This window comes from Thunnus thynnus, chromosome 20 (assembly GCF_963924715.1).
Source record: "Thunnus thynnus chromosome 20, fThuThy2.1, whole genome shotgun sequence".
NCBI classification, from domain to species: domain Eukaryota; kingdom Metazoa; phylum Chordata; class Actinopteri; order Scombriformes; family Scombridae; genus Thunnus; species Thunnus thynnus.
Window position 1 is genome coordinate 9,383,903 of NC_089536.1, and position 25,889 is coordinate 9,409,791.

At 39.7% G+C, this 25,889-nt stretch overlaps 2 protein-coding genes across 2 annotated transcripts in view; one reads left to right on the forward strand and one right to left on the reverse strand.

Moving 5' to 3' along the window:
* Nucleotides 1–12,039: 12,039 nt before the first annotated feature.
* LOC137172171 (neurotrypsin-like) overlaps nt 12,040–25,889 on the forward strand; it is a 32,231-nt gene continuing 18,381 nt past the window's right edge. Inside the window, exons 1-2 of the mRNA XM_067576460.1 lie at nt 12,040–12,396; nt 19,179–19,221. Of these exons, the coding sequence (XP_067432561.1) occupies nt 12,298–12,396; nt 19,179–19,221 (142 nt within the window). The 5' untranslated portion in view covers nt 12,040–12,297. The remainder of the gene's footprint in view (nt 12,397–19,178; nt 19,222–25,889) is intronic.
* Nucleotides 20,408–25,443, reverse strand: LOC137171994 (E3 ubiquitin-protein ligase TRIM39-like). The gene is made up of 2 exons (XM_067576241.1): nt 25,150–25,443; nt 20,408–23,924 (listed from the first exon to the last, which is right to left on the reverse strand). Exon 2 carries the CDS (start codon nt 23,920–23,922, stop codon nt 22,237–22,239), a length of 1,686 nt encoding a protein of 561 aa, XP_067432342.1. The 5' UTR covers nt 23,923–23,924; nt 25,150–25,443; the 3' UTR covers nt 20,408–22,236.

A 25,889-nucleotide genomic window follows, 5' to 3' on the forward strand; every position in this document is an offset into this window, starting at 1 on the left:
GATAGAAAAGATAATAATAAAGTCTTTCAAATGCAATAGTAGTAAACTGTACAAACACTGAATTTGTTCTGTTTTCTTTAATATTTATATTGATAAGAACAGCTGCTGCCTGTCAGTGATCATCATGAGACAACAAGCTTCCAATATACAAATCTTTTCTTCTTCTGGGTATTTATATTGTAGATAAGAAGCTGGTAAAACATTTTGTAGGTGAAACAGTACTAGTACTCAGAGTAACATTGGTATTTGGTGCAATTTTACACTTGTTCTCTACATTTCAGGGAGAAATATTGTACGTTTCACTCCACTTTGTTTATCTACTGTGGAAAATCTACATGATAATTTTACATATGAATTGTTTGATAAATTGTATGATGAAATATGAAGCATTACATCAAAATACATCAAATATTGACAACTTTGGAAGCCGTGACTGTTTAGAAGATGACAGTACAAGCTGCTTCAGTTTTGTGTTATTTAACATTTTTTTATATTCTTAATAAAATACAATCTCAGAGACGACACATATTTTACAGATTTGTAATCTCACAGAGCTGCTTTTGTTCTCGCCGTCAGGACGTCTGGAGGCGGTGGCTGTTAAACAGTCGAGCTGCTGACTGGGAGACAGAAGGTCATTACTGTCCAAAGAAATAGAGAGAGAGCGGACATGTGTTTGTCACATTAGAGGGCCTCTGCTGTAGCTGATCCTTTAAAGGACGGGTTCACAGTTTTTCAAATCTGTCTTAAAACAACAGTCAGGAGCCCAAATGAACATTGAAACATGTTTTTTCTTGCCATAATCATTCCTCCTGGTCATACTGGTCGTTAGAAGATCCCCTCATAATGCACTTACAATGTAAGTGATGCGGGCCAAAACCCACTCCCTCTGTGCAAAAGTGTACTTAAAAGTTTATCTGAAGCTAATATGAAGCTTCATTTGTCCAAAAGAGTCAAATCAAGTAGATATCTTTCAACATTACAGTCTTTTTGGTGCTAAAGTTCCTCTTTTTGTTACTATACGTCCCCCACAGCTCAACAGGGAGACACAAAGAGCGACTTTGATGCTAAAAAAGACTGTAAATGTGGCAGATATCTACTTAATATGACTAACTCTGGATCACTTACATTGAAAACGCATTTAAAGGAGATCTTTTAACAGCCAGTATGAACAGGAGGACTGATTACAGCAAGGAAAACCTCTTTCAGTGTTCATATGGACACCTGACTGTGTGAACCTTTAATAACAAGCAGCAAACACAAAGACACAAAGCTCTTCCAGAAAGAAATACCACTTCCTAATTTCCTCTTGTTTTCTCCAAAAGTAGTTGACTCAGACTGAGAGGCTGTAGGACACCAGCGGCTGAGTCATCTCTCAGAGTGGGAGAGTTTCCAGTGTGAGTGGAGGTTTCTGGGCCTCAGAGGGCATCGACAGAGGCGGAGGAAGAGCTGCTCTCACATATTTCTTTTTTCTGAAATCACTGAAATCTGCTGACAATGAGACGTTCCTCAGAAGCCGAGACATTTATCACCGCTTGTACTATTTATGGTGATATGCATGTGTCAGAATCATCCAAAACAAACCCAGATGAAGTGTTAATTTTATCTTTACAACCACTCACATAAATACAAATAAATATATATAAATACATCTTAGCAAACTGAATACACTCAACTGTTTAAGCTACATAGCACCATTTCATTCTTCGAAGGAGAATTTAAATGGAAAAGACTTGTAAGCTGCAGATATGATACTCCATCAGCTGGTGGCAGTATAGTCTCATAATTTGCTCTGAATCCCCTTTTTAGCACAACAGATCCAACATAAAAGAGTCTTTTATCCAAACGAAGAAGACAAGTTACACAAACACACACTGCTTTACAGTAGATTATTCATTTGAACACATTAGAAAGAAGGAACTGACATGAAATTAACACATTTTTCATGATTTTTTCAATTAGTTTCATTCAAAGAAATGAAAATGATCAGATAAATTAATATATAACAGAGTGTTGATCCACACTACAGATAAAAATCAAGCATTTGATCAGCTGCACAGTCAGATTTCATTTTCATTTTATCTGATACAGACACATGAAAACATTTTTCTCTGAGAAATATCCTGCCAGCTGATGATAAACGATGAGCTGCTCTGCATCCAGAAGATGATGATGATGAGTACAGCATCAACTTCTTCACCTTCTCTTTGTCCTACTACTACTTACTGCTGATACTTTAATTTTCCCTTTTGTAAAAAAAAAGAAAAAAGTGTGTTGCAAGGATGTTTTTCTTTCTTTCCTTCTTTCTTTTTTTTACATTTTTTTTATAATGTGTTAGTGAGTCATGCGCATACATGTCCAAATGGACTTAAAGACACCAAAATACAGTTGCAGTGGTGAATATTTGTCAAACATAAACAAGATCAAAACATTACATTGCAAACAAACAACTTTGTCATCTGTACCAAAAGCTCTACAAATAAAATCAGCCACACAAAAGGTTCTTAAAATCCTTCCTGAAGCTCCTGAAAACTCACCAGAAATTAAGGATATTTTACTAAATAGTGCAGAATTTAAATTGTTATATAATGAGCAATAAAACATAAAATGGACTTTGTCTTCAGTCTGACTTAAATCACATAACAAACAGTGTTTTGTCTTCAGGGAGATCAGTAAACCTGCCTGTTTCTGTGTTTCTGTTTCACAGAGATCTTCAGACTTTTGGATATATTCTGCATCACTTAAGGCTGCACATTGTTGTTGTTTTTCATCAGACGATTTGTCCTTGATTTAAGTTTGTACCAAACATTAACAGAACATCTTTCTTTGTGCACCAGGAACAGTTTGTGCATCATGAATATTACACTGTAATCTGTAGTAATCTCTGTAATTTTACTGTACTTTTGTCCCTTGTAGGTTTTTTTTAAATCTGTGATATGTGATTTATACGACCAATTTGTTTCACACAGGCTGCTGTAGACCTGTAGACTCTTTACTTGAACTATTTAAAGTAGTTTAGGTATCTTCATTTATAAGGCCGTGCTATTTACTCTCTCCTCTTCTACACTCTTAGTTGATCTCAGAGCTAATAACCATGACACCAGATCACAGAGCAGGTTGGCTTTAAAAGCTCCTCATACAAACTCTGAACTGGGGAGGAACTGGTTTCAGGCACTATACACCTCACTACTGGAATGAACCGCAGCACAGCTGGAAGTTAGAGATGCTTGTTCCTCTGAGGGACTTTAACGTATTACTGGATGATATTTTTCATAATATTCATGATTTTTTAAATTAAATTACATATACACAAGATCACAATAAATAATCGTAATATAGGATATAGGATTATATCTATATATAGGATTTTTAACATTTTTATGTGTGTACAGTAAACACACTCTCATTCAAGAGAATGGGGAGGTGTGTCCAAACGTTTGACTGGTTCTGTATATATATATTAAAAAGGCTTTCCACAATATTTAGGAACCTGTCTGCAGGAATTTTCTCCCATTCAGCCACAAGAACATCGGTGAGGATGGACACTGATGTTGTTGGAAAGCTGTTGAGGCCAGTAAAGTTCATCCACACTAAACTGGGAAAATCATTTCACCCACTGTCATGTTGAAACAGGAAAGGGTCGAACTGTTCCTACACAGGTTGAAGCACGATGTTGTCTAAAACATCATTGTATGCTTAAGCTTTAAGATTTCTATAACTGGAACTGGAGGTGGCCTAGCTCAAACCATGAACACCCTCAGACCAGATAAGTTAATGAATCGATCAGTGAATCAACATAAATAACTGACAACTATTTTAATGATTGTTTAGGTCACGGCAGTGTCAGTTGGTTGGTCCATCATTTGGCTTCAGAGTGAAACATCTCAACAACTATTGAATGGATTGGCATGAAAGTTTGTACAATTATGATCCCCAGAGGATGAGTCCTGCTGACTCTGGTGGCTTCAGGTTGACAGTTGAGCAAAACTTGACAAGTATTAGATTAATTAGCAGACATTCATGTTCCCTGCATTCATTTCTAATTCTCGTGACTTTTTAGTCTGGTTCAGACTGAAATATCTCAACAACTACTGGACAGATTGCCATTAAATTTTATACAGCCATTCATGATCCCCGGAGGACGAATCCTAATGACTTTAGTGATCCTCTGACTTTCCCTTTAGTGCCACCAGCAAGTCAAAATCTTCACTTATTCAGTGAAATATCTTGAAATCTAATTGATGCATTGACACAAAATTTGGTACAGACATTTATGTTCCCATTAAAATGAATCCTACTGACTGTGTTGATCTCCATCCTCAGCTGCTACACCAAGATGGTGAACATTGTAAACATTTATATCTGCTAAATATCCGCATGTTAGCATTTTGATGTTAGCAACTTAAAGCACCTCTAAGTACAGCCTCACAGAGATGTTAGCAAGGCTGTGGAAGTCGTGTTAAATAGTTCAGCTGCAGATATTAAACCGAGACATTTTTATGTGGGAAACCTGAAGGAAGATACTGGAGGTTTTCCACTATCGGACTTTATTTTTGCACCAGTTTATTCATCATTCATCATCACTACCCAGGATGAAGAGTCCAACTGTACATTACTATGTGTCACTTCAACCCAGGAACTGAGTCAGACCATATTCTTACAAACAGATTGTGTGAGTAGTCGTCGGCCGGAGCTGTCACTGCTTCTTGTAGGTGTTGGGACAGAAGTCACTGTTACGTCTCACTTCCTCATCAACCCCTCAGGCCAGATTATTCCAGCCGGGTCGGGGGATTAGAAGCTGTAACATTAGAAGGCCTCTTAGCTTCAGACATTTCACCTCTTAGATCAGTAACTTTTTCACATTAAGGACCCCTAGACTGACACAAATTAGACCACGGACCCCCATTTGATAAGAATTTTGCTTTTGGATGTTTTATTACAGAAACTGTATGAAACCCATGACAACAATAGTCATACATTCTGTCATTGTGTTACTTATTGATGGAATTACAGTGAAAATAAATTATTCTCCTTTTCCCCTTTTTGCTGGTCCGCAGACCCCACTTTGAGAACCACCATCCTTGAGTTTGTGCTCTCTCCTTTTTTTGCGCTCCACCCTCAGCGTCTTCCCCGTCTGTCCTCCACCATCCTGAATCCTCCGTCTGTGTTTTTTTTTTATTTTTTGTGTCTGTCAGCGAGATGAGAGAAAGGGCAGAGCAGGAAGCAAAAACTCTCTGCGGGTACTCGGCTTCTCAGAGCGATAAAATAACTGTGATCTTTTTTTTTCCCCCCGCAGAATCAACACGCTGCTTGTGTTTTCTCCTATCTACACTTGTCACCCGTGGCATTTTTTTTTTTGCTTTTATTGATGCTGTATTGCCTTTTTTTTTCATTTCAGATTACAAGGGCTGTTAAATGCCAAAAAGACAAGAAGAACAGGACCCCATGTGCTGCTATAGCCTTACTGTTATTGAAAAATGATTACACGTGTATCTCAAATGCAAAATCATATTTTCTCTGTGGCAGTCAAAGCATCTTCAAGCGTAATGCGTCTGCAGCAATACAGAAGTGAAAGGAAGTCAGATAAACTAAGGAAGGAAATTGAAATATTACAGGAGAGAGGGCAAGCTAACAGGATGATTACCACTGTGCTCACCAACCCGTCCACACATTCCTCCTCATCCCTGCAGCGATCTGGGTTAGTGATGGTGTTTCTCGCTGCCTAGAGTGGAAGCAGTGACATTAATGGGCGGCAACAACCGGTAATGAGTCGTTAAAAGAGAGATTTGGAGCTTTACTGATCCGTTTCCATACCAACTGTCTCAGCTGTGGGGATTGGATCCTCTCGATTGTTTTGGGGGGGGGGTGGACGAGGACAAGCTGGGGAGGGGTGTAATGGGATTTGAGGAAGTGCTTCTGGGAAGAACTTTAACACATGCACACACACAATACATATGACAAAACCTCCGAGTGTGTGTGTGTGTGTGTGTGTGAGTGCTTGTTTTATCTTCAAAGCTCTTCCGTTTTTTGCAGAAATCCACCATGACAGCAGAGAGCACAGAGCCCGCAGCGATTTTAATTTGTTGAGATTTATTTTTTTCTTTTTTACTGATTCTTGTCCTCTTCCATGATTTTTTTTTTTTTTTCTCCTACTGCCTTTTGTTCTGGAGTGTGTATACACAAACAGTCAAGGATGGGAGATATACTCACACTGAGAGGAGCCGCTGTGTTGCCATGACAACCAGGCGTTTGCAGAAATCAGAGTGATGCCAACTCTCATCCATGATTGCATATGGGCTGTGTGGAAGCAAAAGAAAGAAAAAGGAAGAGAGACAAAGACTCTGGCAGAAGCAAGCAAGCACTCCTGCATGTATGTGTAGCAGATATTACTTCTATAACGCACTAGTCCATCCACAGCGACTGGAATACACAGAACATGGAAAATTATAGAGCTGCAACAATTATTTTCATTAATCTGCACATTATTTTAACATTCAGTCAATAAAACATAAGAAAATGGTGAAAAGAGCTCAACACAACATGCTGGAGTCGGCTGGAGTCCAAGGTAACGTTCTTAAATGTCTTATTTTGTCAAACCATGTGGTCCAAAACCCCAAAATGGAATTTACAGTAAAACAAGGCAACAAATTCTCAAATTGAAAGCCTTGAACCAGCTAATATTTGGATTTTTTGCCTGAAGACTCACTTAAACGATTATTCGATTATCCAAATAGCTGCAGATTAATTTTCTGTCAATCGGTTAATCGACTAATCGTTGCAGCTCTAGAAAAATGACGTGGGAATGAAGAGACACAGAGAAAACCAGAGAGAGAGAAAGATGGTGATAAGAGAAACTGGATTTGGGTTAAAGATAGCAAACTGTTATAAGTGAACACTGACATCAAAGGCATAGTTGTCAAGGGGAATCAATGAAACTTTAAAAAAAAAAAAAAAGTAAGAGAAAGAAGTTTAATTTCACAAGTAATCTCCCACCCTGGGGCTTGTGGGTAAAACAAAACTCTGTGAAGTAGATGAGTTTTGCTAATCTCTCTCACACAGCTTCAGGGGATCACGGAGGCACAGGGATAGAAAAGCACACTCGTTTGAGCTGAAATTTTATAAAACAGAAGCGTCTTTGCTTCTGTGCATGCATAGAGGATCGTCTCTCTGTCTCTGCTCTTAAACACAAGAACAAAAACATGTTTTTTAACAAGGATCCACAATCAAACTGAGTCTGAGAGGATGAAAGGCTTCGGCACTCACAGGCTGAAAAGAGAATGACAGACAGCTGTCTGCCGCTCAGATGTTTCCTGTTGTGAGTGAGCGGATGGAAAGAGACGTGGCTGATGTTGCATCAAAACACGGTGCTGATGCAGCAGACAGGAGGGATGATGGATGCTGTGTGAGTCTGGGAGATGATAAACCCCTGTTTCACTAAAGCCATTCAGTTCAGAGCTGAAATTATTAATTGATTAGTTTATCAACAGACAATTAATCTAATCTTTTCTGTAATTATTATGGCAACGTCAGTCGGTCCACCGCAGACTGAAATAACTCTTCAACTTCTGGATGGATTGCCATGAAATTTAAATTCATGATCCCTTGAGGATGAATCGTACTGACTCTGTTGATCCACTGACTTTTCCTCCAGCATCACCATGAGGTTGATGTTTGTGGTCCAGACTGATATATCTTGACAACTTCTGGATGGATTGTCATGAAATTTGCTACAGATATTCAAAGTCCCTAAAGGATAAATTCTATCAAACCTGCATTAACTCATTTTGGCTATTTGGGCACAGAAGAAACCACATCCAGTAGTCACAAAGCATCATTCATTTGGACGTGTGTTTCTGTCCACCTGGTGAATTTAAGTCTATTCCATCCATCCACCTGTTTTCTGCCATTTATCCAGTACTGGGTCACAGTGGAATCAGAATGAGTAAGGAAACCCAGAGATCCTCCCCTGGAGGATCCCAAGGCATTCCCAGACCAGAAGAGATATGTAGTCCCTCCAGTGTGTTCTGGGTCTGCCCCGGGGTCTCCTACCAGTAGGACTTGCATGAGGAGGGAGGCGTCTAGGAGGCATCCTAACCAGGTGCCCAAACCACTTCAGCTGGCTCCTTTCGATGCAAAGGAGTAGCAGCTCTACTCCGAGCTCCCCCTGAATTTAAGCCCAATATTCACTCTCTTTTAGCTCTGTTTTTGGTCTCCACCAACTCCTGAGGGAAATATCCTGAGGTAAGGTACAGAGGGGTTTTTAGAGGTTTTTCTCTGTTGCAGTCAGACCGCTAAACAATGAGCTGAAACTCGCTGTAAAGCTCTGTAAAGCCAAGAGTCACTGATAATTCTCTGAGGTTCACTAAAAGCGATACCTCTGACATTACACACTGTCATTTGATGCAGTGTTAATATAAAAAATATTGATTTCAGCCACTTCAACTTCAGTGCTCCCTAAACTTTCCATATATATACTTTCCAGGTCAAAATTTTTATTTGTCCAACACTTCGGTTTATGATCAAATTCCTGCAAAACAAATGAGATTTCCATCAGCCTCGGCTATATTTTTTGTGTTTGGTGCTAATTAGCAAGTCGTAGCATGCAACTTGTTAAATATCATCATGTCAGCATATGATGTTAGCACTTAGCTCAAAGCACATTGTGCTCTAACAGACTTTTTCAAGCATAAATGATAAATGATACGGTTGCAGCTTCTCAAATATGAGGATTTGCTGCTTTTACTTTGTCTCATGTGATAGTAAACGAAATAACTTTAGATTTTAGACTGTTGGTCATACAAAACAAGCAATTTGAAGTCTTTAGGAAATTGTTATGGGTATTTTCCCACAATTTTCTGTAATTGTAATTTACAATTAATCAATTAATCTAGTAAAATAATCAGCAGGGTCATCTGTAATGAAAATAAACCTTAGTTGAACCAAAAAATCCATTTCATTTCTGTTTTTTCTGAATGATTTTGCTGTGCTCCCACACACACTGCACCTTTCTTTTGATTGCGTTTTTTGGGATCTGATAACACACAAGCTAGAAAAAGCTGAGCTGACCACTTCTCTGCAGCAGCAGAGTCCAACTGCTGAGCGAAGACAAAACGTCCCGGCAGCTGGCTCCGTGTTTTTAATCTGTCCTGATCTGAAATGCTTCTTCTTGGATCATCTTCAAGCGCGACATTCTGAAGCGACACATTCAGGCAATTTTGTCAACAGCTATAATCAAAATGTGGGTGTTTTTTTTTTTGTCACTGTCAGCCAAAATCTTTGCTATGCTGATTTTTATTTCACAGCCAGTTTCTGTTTTGGATGTTTCCTCATAAAGCTGATTATATTTTATCAGTTTTACAAAGAGGAGCTGCAGCAGTTAAATAAATACTGGACTAATGGAGAACTAGAAGTGTTTTGCCACAGTAGTTTTAATTATTGAATGCAGACAGTGAGCAGGCCTTTGTAGCTCACTTTAGTGAACAGATATATTTACAAATGGGTGGCAAAATTTATTATGTTTTCTCCACTGATTTATTCATTGTTTCCCTTTAATTTGTCACCAATTTCTGCATATTTTCATAAGTTAGTCTCATGTCTTTTGTGGCTATAAAGTCCTGTTTCAAGTCCAATTGAAACATGAACTTTTTGAGTCTTTAACAAGTCATTCATTACGCACAAATTTACAAAAATTCACTGTAATTTTAATTTTTTAACAGAGTAACACTTATTGTAGTAAATTTACAGAAATAATGAATGCTTTTTAAAGTTTGTAAATATTGGTTTCAAATAAACTTCATCACATTTAAGAGCTGATCTGATGTGCCATAATTACAGTTATTTGCAATTTCTGTTTTGCAGTTTTGCTCTTTTCTAGAGCTAGACTGATAAATAGGCTGGTGCTGATAGGTTACAAGATTTTTCAGGACAGAAATGCCAAAGATACAGTTTATATTTGAGGTAGGTTAGAAACATTGTCATTGTTACAGAGTTTGCCCACCAGAGAGATGTGAAATATGTTGGTCACACTGCTGTAATAACCAAATTTAAAAGAATCTTTATCTAAAATGTTTGTGTATGTGTTGTGGTTGTGTTTTCAAGAGAGAAAATAGATATAAGTATCAGCCTCAGAAAGCCAGTATTGGTCGGGTTGTTGTCTTTACACCTGAAAGTGATAAACCGAAGCATCATGTTGTTTGTTTGTTGGTCTGCACGGCCAAACGCACATTTCCCTCCAACATGATGGGCTGCTGTAGGAGTGATTCAAAGTACAGCTGTTGCCAGGAAAATATAGAGTTTATTTGCTGCACACTTTTTAAAAGCATCGTTATTCATCTTTGGACTTCTGGAGGATTCAAGTTATTCCAAATCAGAAGGCTTCAGTCCGAGTGAGGTCTCGAGTCATTGGTGTTAGAGTCGAGTCATTTTTTATTTTAAAACGACGTCAAATCAAATCTGAAGTCATCAGACTCAGGTCCAAATCATGTTAAATTATGAGTCCATTCCTCTAAACATGTGTAAGATGAGGACTGGAATGATTTCATGTTAAACTCATCATGATATCAACATTGATTTTATCCTGAAATATATTTTGTAGTATTTGTGTTGATTCCTTTATGCTCTGTATAATGTATAAAGTATGTGGTCTAGTAGGTTGCAAATGCACATGTAATATAGACTCTTGACTTTACCTTTGCATTTATTCCCACAGAAATGTGTAATTTTAACATTACAGTATGTTATAATAATCCTATGGGAAAAAAGCCTCAATTGTTATCTGTTTTTCCTTTTGTTTATTCTACTGTTAACTGCATTTACCACCTATGTTTTCTTTTACGTTACATAGTATGTTTTTCAAGGCTGAATGCTCTCAATGCTCGTATTGTCTCCATGTGGTCTCTTGAACTGTTCTGCAATTGTACGAACACGAACGAGCTCCATACAGTATCAGGAGGCGTAGAGGTCGAAGAGAAGGTGATCTATTTATTCAAGCTGAAAAAGATGCCGCCTTGTATTGTATACGCTGGAAAAACTGTTTGTTTATCATCGTCTTTACTGAGGAAAGCCATTGGCAACATGTGAGGCATCATATAGTGATGTTTAAAGGATAAGTTCACATTTTTTTAAGTCTGTCTTAAAACAACAGTCAGGAGCCTAAATGAATATTGAAACCATTTTTTCTTGCTTTAATTATTCCTCCTGTTCATACCGAACATTAGAAGATCCCTTCATAATGCACTTACAATGTAAGTGATGAAGACAAAGCCACAGTCCCCATTCTGAGCAAAAACATGAAGAAGAAATGATGCTTCAGTCATCTGAGTTAGTCAAATAAAGTGGATATCTGCCACAGTTAGTCTGTGTTTTCCTGTTCAGCTGCAGTGGAAAGATTGTTACAAAAAGAGTGAATTTGGCACCAAAAAGACTGTAACTTTGAAAGATATTGATTTGATTTGACTAATTTGGAAGGCTGAAGTTTCATATTAGCTTCAAATAAACTTTTAAATCCATTTTCTGCACAGAAGGAAGACTGTGGATCCATCGCTTACATTGAAAGTGAATTATGAAGGGAACTCTTAATGGCCAGTTTTAACAAGAGGAATGATTACAGCAAGAAAAACATGTGTCATGACTTGAAAAATTGTGAACCCGTCCTTTAATTTGTCTCAAAGCAGAGTCGATTATTGAACACTGACTTTGTTTTCTAGTAGCTACAAAACTGTGATTCTCTGTAATTCCAAGAGAGGAGCGAGCATGGCATGAATTCCCACAAATCAGGGTCTCTATGTTGGGAGAGGAGGTCAGTGGCAGAACATTTGTCCCAAATTGTCACCTGAATGAACAGGAAGCGCCAAAGTGATTAACCTACCGAAAACAAAGTCAAATTCATCAATAATTACTCACCCAGGTGACGGGATGTAGCCTCTGTGTGTGTGTGTGTGTGTGTGTGTGTGTGTGTGTGTGTGTGTGTGAGAGAGAGAGAGAGAGAGAGAGAGAGAGAGAGAGAGAGAGAGAGAGAGAGATGCTCGTGGCTTCAGGTTTTTGCAGAGCTCAACACTATTTCACCCAGCGTTGGATCTCTCTCTCTCTCTGTGTGTGTGTGTGTGTGTTTCCATCCCGTGAAGCGTTTATAGTGCCGCACCCTGTCTTCTTCTGCGCGTAAAACCTCCCACGTACATCACCATCATCATCACCATCATCACACAGCACGCTTCTTCTTCCCGAGCAGCGGAGGATAACGGCTCACCTCGCGGACAGGTCGGACTCATCAGAGATGGGAGTGGAGCGGCGGCTTTTCTGGCTATGACACGGACACACCGGGCGGGAAGGATGGCTCTAACCAGCCGGGAGATGTTGTGCTTGATCGGAACCGCCTGCCTCTGGCTGCCGCTGTTGGCGGAGGTACGTACCCTGAGTGTGTAGCCTGTCTGATGATGATGATGATGATGATTTTGCAATGTGGCCTGATTTTGAAGGCTTTCCTTTTTTTTTTCTGGAGGCATGTCCCGTCACAGTCACGCGTTGGTGACCTGAGCTGCATTTGAGAAAAAAAAAAAAGAAACATTAATTAGATTGATACTAATCAGATTGATAACCCAACAAAAGAAATCAGGGCAGTACAACCAAGCTGTGATGTCTGTATGTTTTTATGCTTCACAATTGATTTAATCAGGATGCTTTTCTAACAAAGCAGGTGCAGGTCGGGCCGTTAAAACAACACCAAACCCTCTAAACTGTCTTTCGGCCAATTAATGGCGTCATCAAAGCGCATTGTCCAATTAAGCGGACATTACGCTGTCGCACGCAAACACAGACACTCGTGCATGGGTTTCAGTCACAGTCCCTCCACCCTCTTCATCCTCATCCTCCTCCTCCTCCTCCTCCAGCCCCCCCTCGGCGGGATATCATGAGAGGAACCCGTCGCTGGCTCCTCTGCCCCCGCGGTGTTGGGGGAATGAACCCTGTACGGGCGGCTGGTGCTTGTCACAGCAATTCAGTCAACTCAGACATGTTGAGACCGAAAACTGCTGAAGCAGGTGTTGTTCTCAGGTGTGGGTCAAAGGATCCTGAGTCTCAGCTGGACTCCAGGTTCAGTAATTTATAAAACAGAATTATATAGCTTTTATAGGTTTTATTATGTCAGATCAGGAATGAGCTGAAATTAATGATCAGCCGATTCATTAAGCGTTAGATACGTTCATTTTCTTGCTCTTATGTTATAGTATGTGTGTGTTGTGCTAATGTGAAGCATATGAGCCTGTGAAGTCATTAGTGGGGTGATGTGCAGGATTTAATTAGACCTACTAACACTGGAAGCAGCCGTGCATGTAGCACAAATAGCAACACTGCAGATGAGTTTTTTTTTTCTTTCTCTCTCCTTCATTTCAACTTCATTAGACAAATATTTTCATCAGGAGAATCCTGCTCCGCAAACGCAGCAGCACATCCAGTTTTTGTCAGCAACAAAAAAAAAACATCAAAGATGTTCACGTAAACAGAAATAGGAACCAAACTGTGGGAATCAGTCAGTAACCTGCAAACTCTGCTTTACTCTGAAGCATACCTAACATTTCTCTTTTTATTTTTTCTGAGATCAAAAGGCTTCAAAGAGATCATTTCAAAAACAAGTAAGTTTTATGCACACATGGACGGATCCACCATCAGAGAGTCCTTGGTGCTCGCTCAAGGGCCTCACATGCACCCTGTGGAGAAATATATGTATAAAGAGTAAATCACCTGCAGAGATCAACTACTGTATCTGCTGTATGAATTTGTCTAGATGCAGTTTCACCAACCTTGTCTCCTAGAAACTGTGTTTAAAAGAAATGTAATGGCTCACAGATTATCCTTTTTTTAGTTAAAATTATGAAGAAATATTGTTAATTAATGAATCTGCCAACCTGCAAAATGTTGATACGAAACGTATTTAGCAAAATGTTCACAGACAACTTAGCTAAACCATGATTAAAGTTTTTATGGTTATGTTTAGGTTCTCACGACTAGGGTTGCAACTAACGATTATTTTCATGTCAATTATTTTCTCAATTAATTGATTAATTGTAAATTGCATTCACAGTTTCTGTCTTCAGTTTACTTGTTTTGTCTGAGTAACAGTCTGAAACCTTCAGATATTCAACTCATTGTCAGATATGACAAAGAAAAACAGAAATTTATCACATTTAAGAAACTGGAATGATGACATTTTACTTAAAAAGTGATTAAAATGATGATTGATTATCATAACTGTTGATTAATTTTCTGTCAGTTGAATAATTGATTAATCATTGCAGCTTTGCTTACAGTACTTGGTGAAGGTTAGGGAAAGATATCGAGGAAGCCAAAAGCAGGACATGTTTAATTCATTAACATTTAACTGAAACCACGATGCGTCACTAACCTTAACCAGAGTGTTGCTTAAATCTGACCACACGCAGGATTCAGCATGTGAACGTTGGTCTCTGGTGTCAAAGTTCTCCACGATGTGTGTTTGTAGCACTTTCTATACTAGAAAAAAACACCAAGGATCATAAAATAAGCAGAAACAGGGCAGCTTTCATATGATTCACATCTTTTTCATACTCATCAACCCCTTCAGTGACCCCTCGTGCCCTGTGGATGGGGGTATTCTCCCGTTCCCCATCAGGATAGCAATGTTTCATCATAGGATAAAGGTGATGACTCAGAACAACTTTGTATTGATTTGCAGTGACCCTTCCCTCTAAGGGGACAAATGGAACCAAACCATGCCAGCAAAATGCCCCCCAAAGCATAACAGAGCCACCAGACCCCCTCACTGTAGGGGTCAAACATTCAGACCTGGACCAGTTTTTCCTTTAATTTGTCACTTGTCTGTATATATATGCATATCCATACACATGCAGATACCCTCCCACCCCAAAATACATTAAATTAAATTAAAATTAAAAATAAATTTAAAAGTAATGAAGGTTATGGGGTAAAGAAGATAAAGACTAAGGTGAAAACTATTCAACATGTTCCAGGGAGCCAAATGCAATCAAATTTAAACGTTTCCTCGCAGATGGGACTTTATCTTTTCTAACCTCATAAAATATCTTCAATCCAGCAGCTGTGAGAATTCATTCATCAATTTTATTTCATAGGTGCCACAAGGATCAGTGGGTTCGTTTGCGGAGTGCAGTGTTGAGTTCAACTTTCCTGAACTTTGACATGTAAAGTCACGCTGCTGACCAGCTGCAAACCATCTCGTTGGTGCTTGACTTTGAGGGCTCAGAGAGAACCAAAGAGACCAAAATGTAGGAAGCTATCAGACTGTTTGTTGCATCAAAACATTTTTTCTTATATAACTCTGGATGCAGTCAGTCATGAGACAAGAGCAGGGCTGCAGCTAATCATTATTTATGTGAGCGATTAATCTGTCAGTTGTTTTCTCGATTAGTCGTTTAGTCTATAAAATGTCAGAAAATGGTGAAAAATGTTAATCCCAAAATCCAAGATGTAACCTAAAACGTCTTGTTTTGTCCCGACGAACAGTCCACAACCTGAAGATATTCAGTTCTATCATAGAAAGATAAAGAAACCAGAAAATATTCACATTTAAGAAGCTGGAACAAGATATTTTTTCTTATAAAAATGACTCAAAACAATTAATCAGTTATCAAAATAGTTGCTGATTCATTTTCCGTCTACTGACTCATTGATTAATCGACTAATCGTTGCAGCTCTAAACAAGTGTGGGTGGTTTCAAATGTGTAACTGTTTAAACACGTGAATGAGTTTTATGGCGCCACTTTCTGGTGTGACACACATAAAAAGTGTTTTAAAGCTTGTGAAGCTCACATGTAACGACAGGCGGCAGGAAACAGCAGCTAAAAGCACTTTAGCTGTCAAAGATTCTGGTAAGAGGTCCTTTGAAGTTAAATAACCTTAGAGCTAGGGTTCAAACCAAAAAGATAGGAAGATCAGCTGAGGAAAAAAAAAGGTAATTTCCTCAAATTTTACCAGCGACAATCACATTTAAGGCTAAAAGCTAAAAACAGACTGAACATCACTTTGGAGCATCTTCCATCTTGCAGTAATGTCTTTATTTCTCCCTGTCTATCTGTACACTTCCCTGCTCTGTAGTGTTTGTGTGTGTGTGTGTGTGTGTGTGTGTGTGTGTGTGTGTGTGTGTGTGTGTGTTTGCATGTCCGTGGACTGGACGCAGCTGTGAGAGCATCAAAACTGATTAGCGCCATAATCGAGCCGTGTGATTGATATGAGCGGTGATATCAGCACCGATGTTCACTAGCACAGGTCACCTGTTCCTGATCTAATATCATTAGACTGAGCAGTGCCTTGTGGGAGGATGTGTTTGCATTTTGGGTTCACGTGTGTGTGTGTGATAGTGTGTGTGTTAGTGTGTGTGTTGGCTGTTGTAGAGCGACAGAGACAACCAGAGAGCAGAACTCACCTGTGTGAAGGTGAAATGTGTTGTATTTCATCGCCCTTGCCACACATATTCCACAGCCGCCGCAGTGTGCACGTGTGTGTGTGTGTATGTGTGTGTGTGTGTGTGTGTGTGTGTGTGTGTGTGTGTGTACGTACATGTGTGTGTTCTCCTCCTCTTCTGTCAGGTGCCCTGCTGTGTAGACGTGTGACCTGATTTCTGGAGAATAAAACAAACACTCTTCTGTCAGATATCGTCAGACACTCTCTAGTACTACGTGTGTGTGTGTGTGTGTGTGTGTTTGTGTGTGTGTGTGTGTGTGTGTTTGTGTGTGTGTGTCTGTGTGTCTGTGTGTGTGTGTGTTTGTGTGTGTGTGTGTGTGTGTGTGTTGTGTGTGTGTGTTTGTGTGTGTTTGTGTGTGTGCGTGTGTGTGTGTGTGTGTGTGTGTGAGTTTACACTGTTTGTGAGCTCTCATAACTGGGTGGCTTCTACTTGTCATATTTTTTCCTTTGACTGGTGATCTCTGCTGTCACTGAATAAAGTCATTCACCAATGTGATAAATAGAGCTGCAATGATTAGTTGTTGACTATTTAACTAATTGACAACTATTCTGATAATTGATTAATTGTTTGGAGTCATTTTTAAAGATAAAAATGTCCAAATTCTCTGATTCCAGCCTTTCAAATGTGAATATTTTCTGTTTTCTTTAGTCTTCTATGACAGTAAACTGAACATCTTTGAGTTGTGGACTGATGTATGGACCACACAACCAATCGATTAATCGAGAAAATAATTGACAGATTAATCAGTAATGAAAATAATCGTTAGTTGTGACCAAACTCATTCACAAATGTGAGAAAATGGTGCAAATATCCTTCAGTTAATGATTTTACCTCTTAACATCACAGACTTTTCTTTGTTCTCTGGTTTCTGAGAATATTTCATATTCAAGAATAAGTAGAAGGAACTCAGAAAGCGCATAACTTCACCAAGAATCAGAATCACAATCAGCTTTATTGGCCGAGGATGTTTATGTGTACGAGGAATTTCTGGTCTGGTTTCTAATGGCTCAGTGTGCTCACACACAACAATGTTCAGGAAGATACACATGGACATACAGCCAGAACAAGGACAACAAAGCTGAACAAAGATAATTAAATAAAATGAAAAAAAAGGCAGCAGAATCCTCTAAACTTGTTATTTAAATAATAGAAAATGTTCAGAAACCTTTCTATTTAAATGAATCATCATGTAGCACCACCTTCAGGCTGAATACCATCAGACTTCACGGGGTCACTTTTATTTGATTTGTGCATGTGTCATCTACATTTGACTGCAGTTGATACATTCGAGGAAACTGTTGTCACCGGAAAAATGAAAACATATTTTTTTCAAGCTTAAACTTAAAACAACCAGTGATTTTTTCCTGGCGAGGATTTTTTTGTGACCTCGACAAATAATTGCTGCTGCCTGTCAGAAGCCACAAAGCGTCTTGTTGACGGCCATCAAGAGGAAGAGGCATCTGACACAGAGATTGCAGTTTCTGTTTCTTCCATGTTTGACCACAATCTCTCTCTAATCAAAAGGTTTTAGTCGCCTCAACTGAACCAAACCTTGAACATAAAGTTGGCAGTTAAGAAAATGATGACATGAATTATTTTTGTAATTGTCATTTGCACTTTTTTTTTCGAAGGCCTTGAAAAAACCAGATGACACCCAAAGAAATGTTTACAAGGAATTAAAAAATTAGTTATTGCAGAAGCGGGTGATGCTTTTAGTAGTAATAGATTCCCATTGAACCAAATAATCTAGTCAAATAATTGTTATTATACCTCAGAGTTCAGGAGGAGCCTGATAATCTGACTGAGGTGTTGGTGATGTTAGCTGATTTCTTGTTGGGTATTTGGTTTTGTTTTGCTCAAGCGTATCAGTAGTGAGTGTATCTTGTATCCGTCCTGCTCATCTTATTTTCAGTTGACAAAAGCTGCAGTTGTGGTTGCTAGAAGCTGTTAATCAATTAATTTAGTAGTTGTTATTTTTGTAGACATGGACTTACATTAACCTGTAAGTTAGCAAGCTAGCCATGTGGGACGGTGAAACCCACATTTTTAATCGCTCCTACTAAGCTTTGATTGATTAATTGTATCTCCAGCCGTTGTAAATAGTCGTCAATGGGCACCAGACAAAACCAGTTATGAGACAATTAAGTCTCAATACTAATGACCAATCAGGTTTCATCATGCACAAATTAAAACAAGGTCTAGAAATGTGTAGAAATGCCAGTTTGTGAATTAATTATGATGATTAGATTAATGAACACTAAATTGGAAATATATAAGCCCATGTGGAAAACATTACATTTATTCAGGTGTGGTGGAAGATGCGTCTGTGATCAATATAACTTAATATAATTTAAACTTAATATAACTCACAACACATTTGTAAATCATGTTTGTATTTGTGTACCATGACACTCACATGTGTTACTAGTATTGCAACGTACTGTATTTCTTCCCATGTATGAATAGTTTAATGGAAGCACAAAGTATCGATTAGTTTCTTGGCTCAAGGTCTATGATTACCTCAACCTTCAGTGAAATCTGAGATATTTCTGAAATATTCCCTAACCTCCCTGGCAGTCTGTCTTATTGTTTGTCTCTTCTTCTTACAACGACATGATGGTTCTTTTCAAATAACTCGTGAAACACTGAGATTATTAAGTTAAATTTCTGGTCCTTTGTCTGACTTGGTGCATCTTTCTCTCTCCGTCTGCAGGTCGTGGCCGAGGACAGTTACTTAAACGAGGTGCAGAACTCAGGTAGGTGGGAGGTGATACTCCGAACACGGCGCTCTCATCCCGTCTGTACGCCTCTCCCTCCATCCTGCCTCCCCTCCCACACCATCTCATCCCTTCCCTTCTGCTCCGTCCATTTTTTCCCTCCAGTTTAACCCACATTCTGACTCACGAAACGTCTCCCTGTTTGCCGCCTCTCCTCCTCTTATCTCTTTTATTATCCACCCTGCCTCAGCCCTGCTGCTCCCACACTCAGTCTTACCTCTCCTCCTCCCTCCGGCATTCATTTCATTTCTCCTCTTCCCCCCCCCCCCCCCTGAGAAGAGTGGAGGCCATAACGGGGAGGAGAGGGGGTGGGGCGAGGAGCTCCTCCTTTCCTCATTTCCAGCGCTGAATATCTGTGCTTTAACAGCCGAGCGCACGTTCACAGACAAGTAAAAAAATGACACGTAATTACAAACACACCTCTCGTCTGTGAGCGGAAGCAGCCAAACCGGCAGTGTTTGATCGTGTGGAAACCACCTTGAAGCTGTTTTAAAGTGATAATCACCTGGATAATAGGTTGACATCTGCAAATGTTGCACAAGATGCTCGTATGGTTCCTCTGACTATATCAAAATCAGAGGATGTGAGGTGAGGTAAACAGTGAAAAACATAAATTCATTTTCCCCGTGTTCCCCTGTATTTATTCATAAAATGTGTGTTTTGTGTGGAGGATGCCGTCGCCACACACCCACCCCCCATACAGCGAGCCTCGAACCATGTCAAATACTCATTGTGGCTGGGAAATGGATTATGGGAGCAGGGAGACTGAGTGTTCCCATGGCGATGGGCAGAGTACCGTTCTCGTGGCAATGAGGAGGGTGTTAGCGGCGAGTGTTGTGTGTGTGTGTGTGTGTGTGTGTGTGTGAATGCTGCGGGTGTTGAGATGAATTACAGAGCTTGATCTCTGTTACATACTGTCACAATGAGACATACAGGACGGGACGGAGGAAGTGAAATTTAACAGCAGAGTGAATTTAGGATGAAAATCAGACAGAGATCAAAGTATAAACAAAAAGAGAGACGCTCATTTGAAGATGTCCTGGTTTCACTGAAGAGGAAAATGAGGGTTAAGACAGGGATGAAAATGTTACGTAATGCTTTTTTTACTTTATTAAAATTTCATCAAGCTGACTATAAAAGTTTCATTCCCAGTACAGAGTATATGCAGCTTTAAAGAAAATATTTTTATTTATTCATTTATTTACTCATTTTGGTTTCATTTTCATGTAGTGCAGGATTTTTTAACAATCTGATTTTGGGGGGAAAAAATCTGCACATCTCTCCCTAAATAAATCAACATCAACACAGATGACAGCAAACGATACATGTTCATGAAATAAATATAAGAACAGGCACGACTTACAGTGATTAACATAAATATGTTTGATATCTATCTGAAATATTAGTGTACAGGATATAAAATAAAAACATGCTGATATATATTTGCTGAAATATGACTTCACATCAGCTGCTGTTCTTGTGTCACAAATACAGATTAGTGTTTTTCACCTGTTACAGCACAGATTCTAGTTTCAGTCTCAAAATGATTAAAAAGAAAAACAAATCAATCACTTCTAGTATATCAATTAGATTTATTTTTTCTATTTTTTTGCTTTTTTTACTTGCAATATTATTCCTCTTCAGGCTTCAAATTAAAGAATTTGTGAAATTAAAAACACTTGTTTCTCGTACTTCATGTCAAAACACTATGTTTATAGTCTGGTGTGCTTCACTGCCAAAAAAGGAAGAAAAACACTGTTTTAAAAGCTCAAAAACAAGCACGAGGGCTGCAAGAAATGTGTTTGTTTTTCTACTTGATTCTTCATTTTTGTGTTTTCTGCTGCTTTAACCATCCAACATAACAACCCCTTCACTGCTCTACTGATTCCACTAATGTAGAAACAACCATTAATAGATGAATGATGAGTATTAGATGAAACCTTTAATTCTGATTGATTTATTTTCCTAGATTTTCGCCTTGTAGTAGAACACATAGGCCCTTTTTTTTTCTCCACACAAGCCATTGACTTGTCATAATAGAAGAGCACAGGTGTTACTAATAACATTAACGATGGCTGACTCCCATTCAAGTGTCCCAGTAAGCCGTGACAGCGTGACGCCTGTGTGAGTCAGCATGAACAATACCGAGACCCTGAAAACTGGAGCAGCTAAATGAAACTCAGCCATCACTCATTTTATTATTTACACCTGTGCTTTTCTTACCGGGACATGCCAAAAACGTCTTCTGTGAAAAAGCTTCGTTATGAGTTACTGCGTGGCCCAGTTCCGAGCACTTAAAACTGACGTCACGACGTGCGTCATCGTCGTAAGTGCCCGAGTGAAGGAACGTCTCTGAGCGATGAGGCAATACTTTGTGAAATCACATTACCTGCACCTGAGACGTTTCTGTGGACTGTGAAATGTGAGGCTGATATTTCATTTGTAGTTTAATCAGTGTTTGTTGTTGTCATCCTGCCATCGTGAGACAAAAATAGTGCCGGTAACTGTAAATCATGCAAAGATATTCCAGTAAAGCCCGAGAATATAAACATGTGCATGATACGTCCCACTGAAACTGAATTACTTTCGGCTCTGGGTGATTATAATTGGCATTTTTTTGTACTTTAGAAGCAAAACAATAAAGATATTTGAGGAAATAATCAGCGGATTCATTCATAATGAATATAATCATTGGATGCAGCCCTACGTACATGTGTTTATACTTTACTTACTTTAAGATCTTTTTTTCTAATTAATTTCATGTTTTGTTTTTGTTTCTTTTTTTGACAAGGGGGAACTCCAGTGTCACTTCTGTGAGCCAGCTGGGTTTCAGACCTATGAAAAGGGCTCAAAAGGTCAACCGGAAAGCTTGCTGATTTCAAAGTGAGCTAGCAGAATCAGAAAAAAATGCTTTATATATTCAGTCACTATGAAAAATACAACACAATGTTTTTTTTTGCATTCTAGTAATTAAGCCATCAAATCACTGAAGCCTCAATACGTACTATGGACAGGAACAATTATCATCGGATCCAAGTTTGAACCATATTCATTATCACAAGGATTCAAGTACGGATACAGTTCCTCAGTAAATAAACACTCCATGAATGAGTAAATATGAGTGGCTGTATCTACATCATAGAACGATATCTGACCTCCGTCACAATCCACAAACACCCCGACCTTCTCCACTTTCCCAAAGTGCACCGGTTCATTCGGTGAACTGAAGTCCTCAAACTTATTTCCTAGGAACCAGATGGCCCAGAGTCCAGAGTGAGGACCCCGAATGAGTGCGCCTCTCTTCTGGATCGACGCCGTGGCCATTCCCAGACACCATTCAGTCTTTTTACCCACGAACACCTCGAAGTAGTACTTGCATGACGAGAAGCCTCTTAGTCCCAGAACGGCGAGATGTACAGTAAACATGTTCGGGTTCAGGTTCTGGTTCAGCCACAAACCCTCATTGTATCTCACTTGTTTGCCATCGTCTGATAAAATGAGCAGAGGGTGAGCTGTATCAGGATCGAGCCGGACGTCCACTTCAAACCGCTGCATGTGTCTCAGCTCGGTGTCGTCCGACACGTCCGCGCCTTCGGAGGATTGATTTATTTCTGTGTTCATTTTATCCAGCAACACTCGCAGTTGAGACACTGATTTGCTCAAAGATTTGCGTATGTGCTGTATCCCCAGGTGGCGGTCAAAACTAAAAGTGGACAAGTCCATGGTGTGTGGTAGGAGGGAGGACACTGGGAAGCTCTGGAGGAAACGCACCTGGTCATCCATCTGCTTTAGATCCCTCAGATTCACCGCCGTAATCTCCAGATCAACGACCTCCCGCACCATACCGCTGATAAAACCATCTGCTTGTTCCTCTGCTGCTTTCTGCTTCTCCTCAATCACCTTTACAAGCTCCTCCTTGACCTTCTGAATCTCAGACACCAGCGCCGTCAAGTCACGCACGCTGCTTTCTATCACATCCCTGGTGTCCGTCTTGCTTTGCTCTACGGACGCCTTCATGTCTTGCACTTTCTGTAGCCTTTCCTTGATCATCTGCTGCACTTTGACCTCCGTGTCCCCCACCAGAGCCTTCCTCTCTTTGTACGCTTGCTGCACAGGAGCGACGCTGTGGCTCACATGGCGCAAACTGGCGCAGACGTCACACAGCAAAACATCGTCCTTTCTACAAAACAACATCAGGAGTCGGTTATGCTCCTTGCAGATCCTGTCATCCAGGCTCGCCAAAGGCTTTACTAGCGTGTGTCTCTTCAGACCGGCAGCTCTGTAATGAGGCTCGAGATGAACGTCGCAGTAGGAAGTCAGACACTCCAGACAGGATTTGACAGCCTCTTGCTGGGTGTCAGTGCAAATATCACACTGTACCGTATCACCAGAGCCGGCCTGCTGTTGGTCTAAGCTCCAGATGTGAGCGTCTGTCACTTGAAGCGACATGAACTGCGATTCGAGCTCGGAAATGAAAGTGTTGACCTTGAGATCAGGTCTCGTTTCAAAAGTTTCCTTGCAGACGGGGCACCGGCAGACTGGTATGTCGTTCCAGTAGCACGAGATGCAGGACATGCAGAAGTTGTGTCCACACGGAGTAGAGACGGGTTGAGTGAACATGTCCAGGCAGATGGGACACAGAAACTGCTCCTCAGATAACAGACTGCTGCTGGACGCCATTTCTGAAAAAACAAACAAACTGTTAAATAAATTTTGACACACATACACACAAAGCTCATTCTTGATCTCAACAGGGTCTATTTAGTAGCTGCTCTGGAGCTTTTGATCACACCACACTGTCTTCATCAGCAGACGGAGTTGTCATAAAATTGTGGATGTTAAAATTTCCATTTTTTTCTGGGCACTTTTAAAGGTACCCCGTGGACTTTTCTACCAAACAAACTTCTGTTTACATTCAGTGTTTCTATCTAAATGGCTTTGTGTGTGTGTGTGTCCTTGAGGACTGACAGATGTGTTAAATGCATTTCTCTCTACATAAAACATTTGCAAAACCATTTAGGGAAATTTTGAAAATTGCATTGGTGAAATATATAAATAAAATCCTTCAGATTTGATTGGATCGTTCAAAAGTGGCTGTGGTTTAGCAAAGACAGCAGCTGTAGAGGACAGTTGGTCTTCCTCATCCAGGTTGTTAGATCACAAGTTGGAGGACGAGGGAGTAACTAAACATTAACCACATTCTTTCGAAATTGTCGTTGAGGTTTGCTAACTGATTTTTACACAGCTAGCTTGTCCTACCCACAATCTAACTGTCAAGTCTGGTTTCAAGTGATGAGCAGGGTTTAGCTAGTCTCCCCTAATCACATTTGATTGGATAAATGTATGTATATGCCCGAGATCAGGATCAATCATCAAAAATATTATAAAGTTTTACAGTGAGGGACCTTTATTTGTCATAAACTAAGAGATAACTGGCTTAAAGTCTGAAGTTACTTGGCAACAGCAGCTGACAAGAAATAATCTCACCACAATATCATGCATGTTATGATCGAAAGCTCCAGAACAGTTACTAAACGGAACTTGTGATGAGTTTTTTTTTTTTCCTTTGTCAACTTTCCAAGGACATGAACGATCCTTTGAATCTCAACTTTCAAGCCACAATAAATCCTTAAAGAAAATGTGAACGTCTACGTTTCCATGACAACGGGGCACAAAGCATCAGCTGATGAAGATCAGGTGATGTGAAAGCTCACTAAATAAACCTCATGGTGGGGCTACTTTGTCAACTAGACAACACATTTGTAACTGTGTCTTAGTAAACAACAGTGTTTCTCAGCAAAAAAAGGGCTAAAAAAAGGCAGGAAGTGGTATAAAACTACAATTTACAACATAGATTACACGTCTTAAGAGTGCTTGTGAAAGTTTGTCTTATCAAAAGCTGCTTACCTCTGTTGGTGTGGGTCTGTGAAAGAGAAATAATGACGAGAGAAAGAGTTTGGTTGTTTCTAAAGAAGGATCTTAACTTTCGGTTTCTTCCTGTGTCATGTTTCTTAAAGGGACAGACGCCTTTTTCGCGCCTCTCCTCGTTTGTAGTCAGAAGCTCTTTTAGGTTTAGATACTAGTCGGGTTGTTTATGGGCATTGATTCCCTGTTTCTCTCCTGTGCTTCCCTCTTCTCTTCTCTTCCTCCAAATTGGACCCAGTTTGTGTGTGTGTGTGTGCTTGTGTGTGTGTGTGTGTTTCTGTCTCAGCCACTATGCAGCAAATCTGTTGGTGTATGTGTGTTAGGCTGCAAAGTGGGCATGAGGGTTGCACCACGTAGATAATTTTCCAGGACGGCCAAGCTGTGTGTGTCGAAGAGATAAGACTGGTTGGTGGTTACTGAAGCACCTCTGCATTAATCATAGTTTAGTAGCCGCTTGGCCTCAAAACCCCCTGGCAGAGAAAAAAGGAAGTACCGAAATCCACAAGAGAAAGTAGCAACACCGCAGAGGGGAAAATACTAAATTACATGTAGAAATTCACTGGGGTTTTTTTCTTCTTCTTTGCTTTCAGGGATTTTTATCCTTTCAGTTCAGTTGATGAAAGAAAAATGAAAGATAGAAGGATGTAAAGAAACACATAAGGCGAAAAAGGAAATAATAGAAGGAAGGATGAAAGAACAGATAGATGAAAAAAGACAAAAAA